The 6,609-nt window shown below is 43.5% G+C and overlaps 1 protein-coding gene across 8 annotated transcripts in view; it reads left to right on the top strand.

The window, feature by feature from the left end:
* The first annotated feature begins 786 nt into the window (after positions 1-786).
* The window catches only part of EMCN (endomucin), a 78,269-nt gene continuing 72,446 nt past the window's right edge, over positions 787-6,609 (top strand). For 3 of the 8 annotated variants that reach the window (XM_064148396.1, XM_064148389.1, XM_064148390.1), the window contains exon 1: positions 798-957. In XM_064148396.1, the coding sequence (XP_064004466.1) occupies positions 897-957 (61 nt within the window). In that variant the 5' untranslated portion in view covers positions 798-896. Of the gene's footprint in view, positions 958-6,609 lie in introns of all 8 variants that reach the window. The other 5 variants (XM_064148392.1, XM_064148395.1, XM_064148393.1 and 2 more) reach the window with 4 other exon arrangements.

Raw genomic sequence — 6,609 nt, 5'->3', positions numbered from 1 at the left:
ATGATCTCTCTGGGGATTGGTTAGGACTGGGTGATAGGCTGGACTGGATGATCTTGGAGGTCTCTTCCAACCTGGTTGATTCTATGGTCTATGGGATTGCATTCCCATCCTAAGGCACAGCAAGGAGCTTTCCATTGCTAACAGAGCTGACAGTTAAATCTAGCTTCAGCTTTTTGAATTAACAGATTTTAAAAGCCCAGCTTTCATTTAAAGAAGAAGCCTATACCCCCTGGCTCTGACTACACTGCCCAGAGTCTCTCTGTGCTGGAGCACCTTGCTCGAGCCACTTCCTCAACCTGCACTGGCGAACCCTGGCATCCTCCCAGTTGAAGGGTGGCAGCTGTCTCAGGGAGGCACTCTCTCTGCTGGCAATATGAAGCAGCTGTTGTTCTCACCAAGGCCACTTTGCACAAGGAAGAGCCAGGTGCAGGCTGCTGTTGCTTGTTTTTGCTCTTCTGTTGCTAGTTGCCTTTTCCTTCACTGCTCATAACTGTCCCCTTTAGAAGTATCTCCAGCTACATACAGCGTGAATGCAGGTGATCTATAGTATATTCTAAAGAAAGATCTGCCTTTGTTCAGAAACCTTCCTGACCTCGTGGTCAAAGAAGAACAAACTAATGTATTAACAAAAACACAGTTCACTGCCAAAGGAAAGGAGTTCCTGTAAGAACTGAAACAATAAATCTCCTCCGCACTGAACTCCCAGTGGGAGTATGTTGTATTTCCTCCCGTTCTTTATCAAAGTCCCCAAAATAAGCAGGAATGGGCAGTGACTAGGCATGGTTTCTACACACCTTTTCCCATGGAGTAATTAAGGCCTGCCTCAGAGTGAGAAAGCACTCCCTGCCCAGCTGTGTAGCAGAGAGCTGGCAGCACCACCACTGCCACCATCAAGTATGAAGCGCCTGGGGATTGCCTTCTTTTTCCTAGCTGTGCTCTGTGCTTGTGCTGTGGGAGGTGAGTTCTTTGGCTTTTTTTGGATAGACTCGTCACATCTGTGTGGTGTTTTGTGAGCAAAAGCTTAGCTGTCAGTAGGTAGGTGCTTTTTGGGTTTGCTGGGGTTTTCTGCAGTTCAGTGATTGAAAAGCTCTGTGTTGGAGGGGAAGGCAATAACTTGTAGTTGAGTTGTATGTGTTCTGTGAAAAAACTTTCCTGCTACTGTGTTTTCATGACAGCTCTCTTCCTTGGTTTCATGAAGCATCTCAGTCTGAGAGGAGTTAAAAGCAGAAGTGTATTTACAAAGGTTTTTCTGCTCTGTTTTTAGTTCTTTGTGGTAAAAGCATCTTTTGTAGAGTCGGTTTGAAGGGGGAAAGTGAAACATCTGTCAGATTTTGCAAATCTGTCTTAGTGGATTTCCATGGTACTATGCCAGCAGTAAGTTTGGTCAGGGCTGTCTCTCAGAAATTGTCCTACTTTTGCCCCCAAAGACACATAGGGGCTTACAGCATTTAATGCATAAAATAATGAGGGGTGCCTAGGGGCAATATCAGTTACTGTCTGCAGTATCTTTTAGAAATGATTCTCAAGTGCACAGCTTTAATCAAACTTTGTGATCTTCACATGGTCACTGAACTGCTGGTTTCATTTTCCTCCAGCTTGAAGGACCATGCTTTTAAAGTGGACCTAACTAGCAAAACCTGAAAGGGTGAGAGAAACTCTAGCAAAGCCCTGTCTATCCTCCCCTCTGGCAAAAGATACATTTCAAGTCAAATCTGGTTTTTACCTCTACTTTCATTTGCTCGCCCTCTGGTGTGAGTATTTCTCACCAAAGCTTCTGCAAATGGCTCTAGATTGCTTGTAACAGAGTTTGTGACTCAGAAGTTTAAAAAATTATAATATTAGATTAGCTGATTAAAGGAAAAAAAAAAAGTTGTTCATCAGGTTTTACTCAAATTGTGTTAAAATCTCAACATCTCTTTTGTGGTGTAGCTTATGTTACTGCTTAGATTCACTGCTGTCAGGGGGGAAAAAGTCAGTAGAGATTAAAAATAAGATTGTGCCACAGTAAGACCTGATTTTAAAACTATGTTAAGTGTGCAGAAGCCCCAAAAGTCTGTTTTGAGGTACTATTTATTCTCTGTCTGCTACTCCTAGTAAAAAAATAGCCTTCCTGTCATTGTAAACCTTTAATTTCACAACTTCTGAGGAGCAAAGTGGGGCTGGATTGAGCGGAGTATATTTAACACAACAGTCCATAAAGCTTAACAGAAAACCAGAAAGGATGCAAAGGTGGGAGGAATTCTGTCAATTTTATACAATCTTTTCTCTAACAAGGATTTTCCCTCCTCTGCATGATATGAGTGGGGCAGAACTGGTGGGGGTGAATAAGCAGATTTTATATTAAATGTACTTGCTCTGACCAATTTTGGTATGGTAAAAGTCATTTATTCTTTTGGGGTTTTTTTAATGCTTCATTGCAAGGTAGACACAGTAGTGAAATTCTGTGGGTGAATTCCTATTAGAAAATGAAGAATACGAGTGGGGAAACTTGAAGTATGTCTCTATCTACCTGGTGAAAGTAAAAGTACATAATCTATTCAAGCTTCCTCCAGGCTGCCCTATGCATTGACGTGTTACAACAGAAGCAGTTTTGTTGTCTGTTCTATGAGGCTGGAGCAAACTCTTTGAATTTCCACTGTTTGTGATCTCTAAAGCATCCTGGACATCTGGGCTGTAACAGCAGGATTTTATGATCTGAAAAGAGGAATGGATAAGGAGGCTGACATCAGTCTCCCTCGTGCTCAGTCTCCCTTGCTCGAGCACTGGAGACAGCAGCAAGACATTTCTCCAGTTGCTTGGAAACACTTTTAGTACTTTAAAATTATGCTCAGTAAAATTTAGAGAAGGTCAAACCCTGGAGTTTTAATATTCCCTCCCTCAGGTTTTGGGGTAGTTTGTCTTCAAAGCTTATCAAGATGACTAATGTGTGGGCTTGCAGCTTGTTCACATAACGCACACAAGCTGCTTGCCTTTGTGTCTTTTGTAAATCATGCAGAAGTGGACGAGAATGTTTTGATTGTGGTTGGTAAAGCACATACTAAGTCTCCTCCAGAGCTCCCAGGTTTCATGCCGCCTCTTCAGCCTGTATGCTGGCAGCATTTTCTCAGTACTTTTATAATCCATCTTGGGATCTTGCATCCTCAGATGTCCCTCATGTTTTGATGGGATCTGCCCTCTGTCAATAAGTTACTGGAGGCTCAGTTAGGTGCAGTTGAGGAGGCTGATAGCCTCCTGATGACTTATCCCTCCTCTCAGTGCTTTTCTCAACACTGCAAGCTGAATGACGTTCTTAAAGCAGGAATTTCTTCATGCTCATCTCATGTTATTCAGTTCTCCCTTTAATCTTACCTGCTCCAAAACGCCACTCAAGGGAAAATGCTTTCTGGGTTGATTAATACCAGTTTCAAAATAGACAGCACTGGGAATGGGTCAAAGAACAACTGTCAAATTGTAGTAATCAAATACAAATAGTTCTGAGTCTACATTAAGATGTAATTACTTTTAAAATGTGTGAAGGTGAAGTTTGTTCTTCAAAAACATGGGGGGAGAGGAAATGGCACATGCTTTTAATCTAAGGACTTACAGAATCACAGAATTAACCAGGTTGGAAAAGACCTTTGAGATGGTCAAGTCCAACCTATTGCCTAACACCTTCCAATTAACTAAGTGTCTTGGCCTTTTAATACAGCATGACTGTGGCTACACAGCATAGCAGGAGTCCTCCACAAAGTGCTTGGAGCACACCATAGCTTCCTTCTCACTCCAGCACCCAGGTTTTACCCTGCAGAAACAATAGCAGGAAAGCAGTTTGTGCTCCTCTTAGCATCAGTCTGGACGTGTACTCAAATGTAGGAGGTGGAATGTATTGTTTGATGGTAGATATACAGTGGTGGGCTTATTAATGTCTGACTAGTGACCTCTCTTGACAGCTAGCAGCACCTATCTCCAAGAGTGCTCTTGTCAAAAGTGATGGCATTACAAAAAAAAAACAACTACCAAAACCAGCAATGATGGTTTTCATTTTGGAAATGCAGGAGGAAATATTGGTATTGAGAAGCTCAGTCCAAAGGCCACTGAAGAAATTTAGAGCTGTTCTATGGGTCAGCCTTAAGTTGTGTGCTTTGTAACCTCTTTGCCCACTGTGCTACAAAGCTTAGGACATCATTCCAACCCTACAACACAGCAGATTAACCCCAGCTCCCAGGCTGATGGCTTCAGAGAAGTTCCACTAATCCACAGCTGCTGTAGTGATGACATACATTTGCTCAAATTCTGCTCTGCTAACTAGAGAAGATGGATCAACCCTTTCCTTTTCTGTGCTCTTACCTCACAAGTCTTCTAGTCTTTGAAATTAATTAATTACTAAGTCAACTCTTTCATAGAATCAACCAGGTTGGAAGAGACCTCCAAGATCATCCAGTCCAACCTAGCACCCAGCCCTAGCCAGTCATCTAGACCATGGCACTAGATGCCTCATCCAGGCTTTTCTTTTGAGCAGTTAAAGCTTTTGAGTACAGTCTGCTTTCATTCTGGGCTTTAATTTATGGCTATGCTTTTGGAGAGACCAGCAAGACACAGACTGACACAGACAGATTGTTGTGTGTTCTCTGAAAATCTGAGCAATATAAGCAGGCTTTAGACAACCAGATGCATTTCCACACCTTTAGCTTGCTTCAGCCCAAACTTAGTATGTCTTGAGAGTTTGCCAGTTCTGGAGGGTTAAAAAAAGAGGTGTTTTGGTCTTTTCAGCCATTCCTAGCAGTTTGTGAGGCTGGTTTTTGCAAAAATCAAATTGTAGTGCTAGAGCTTACTGTAACCTTTACTTAAGTTTTTGTTCCTGTTGAGACTTCTGTTCACTCTTTTTTTTAATGTCCTTTGATTTCCTTGCTGCCACATTCCTTTAATTCATATTCTGACCACTTTTGCCTAATGGATTTTAGCCCCAAATGCAAGTTTAGTGCATTTACTGAGTATGGAAGCAGATGGCTTGATACCTGCTTGATAAGGACGTTATGATTTGCAGCCAAAATAAACAGAAACTGAATTTGAAGGGCAAGTTGGCTGCAGCTTTTGAATCCAAAACTGGGAATGCATAATGCCATATAACATGCCCAACAAATAATTGTCCCTTCTGAAAGCTCACCAGAATGTTCTCTCTTTTGTTTAGCTGTCTCTTTTATCTGTATAAGAACTTTAGGTACTAATTTATCTTTACTCCTTTAGAAATTAGGAAAGAAGATCAGCTCAGGCTTGTGGGTTTTGTTTGCTTTTGGTTTTGTTTTTTGGAATAGGAAAAGACCTTGAATTTGATCTCCAATTGTCTACACATCTGAGTCCTGTATGAGAACAACAAAACACCAAAGCTGCAAAAACACAATTAAAATTTAAGGAACTTTTAACCCAGGGAATTAATTGAATAAAGTTCAACAAGGACAAGTGCAGAGTCCTGCATCTGGGGAGGATTAATAAACTGCACCAGTACAGGCTGGGAGGTGATCTGCTGGAAAGCAGACCTGTGGAAAGAGACCTGGGGGTCCTGGTGGATAACAAGTTAACCATGGCACAGCAATGTGCCCTTGTGGCCAAGAAGGCCAGTGAGATCCTGGGGTGCATTAGGAAGAGTGTGTGCAGCAGATCAAGGCAGGCTCTCCTCCCCCTCTACTCTGCCTGATGAGACCTCATCTTGAATACTCTGCTCAGTTTTGTGCTCCCCAGTTGAAGAGGGACAGGGATCTGCTGGAGGGGGTCCAGCGGAGGGCTAGGAGGATGATGAGGGGACAGGAGGGCATGGCTTGTGAGGAGAGGCTGAGGGACCTGGGGCTTTTTATTCTGGAGAGAGAAGACTGAGAAGGGATTAGATAAATGCTTATAAATATCTCAGGGCTGGCCAGGAGTGGGGGACAGGCTCTGCTCACTGCTCCCTGGGATAGGACAAGGAGCAATGGGTGTAAGTTGCAGCACAGGAGGTTCTGCCTCAACACAAGGGGGAACTTCTTTACTGTAAGGGTCACAGAGCACTGGAACAGGCTCCCCAGAGAGGTTGTGGAGTCTCCTTCTCTGGAGACTTTCAAGGCCTGTCTGGATGTGTTCCTGTGTGATCTGTGTTAGATAGGATTGTCCTGCTCTGGCAGGGGGGTTGACTTGATGATCTCCTTGGGTCCCTTCCCACCCCTAACATCCTGTGAGCCTGTGAAGGGAATGCATTTCACTGGAACCATCTGGTTGGCATTCGAACAGGCTGCCCAGGGAGGTGGTGGCATCGCCATCCCTGGAGGTGTTTAAAAAGAGACTGGGTGAGGCTCTTAGTGCCATGGTTTAGTTAATTAGAAGGTGTCAGGTGATAGGTTGGCCTCGATGGTCTCAGAGGTCTTTTCCAACTTGGTCAATTCTGTGATTCTGTGTGTGGTTATTGATCTACACCCCTGTGTGAGAAAGCTGTGCTCAGATGGTCATTTGCTGCTGTAATGGCTCCAAGGGAGCAAAATTCAGCAGGTGTGATCTACTAGGGTATTGTTCCCTTGCAGGAGTGATAGAAAGGGAGTAGGAGGCCCTCAGATGGCACCTCCATGTGTGCTGGAGGTTGGTTTGGGGTGGCCCAGTTTATTCCTT

This window comes from Pogoniulus pusillus, chromosome 9 (assembly GCF_015220805.1).
Source record: "Pogoniulus pusillus isolate bPogPus1 chromosome 9, bPogPus1.pri, whole genome shotgun sequence".
In the NCBI taxonomy this organism is placed as follows: Eukaryota; Metazoa; Chordata; class Aves; order Piciformes; family Lybiidae; genus Pogoniulus; species Pogoniulus pusillus.
Note: the sequence above shows the minus strand (reverse complement) of the source record. Positions and strands in the feature narration are given on the sequence as shown.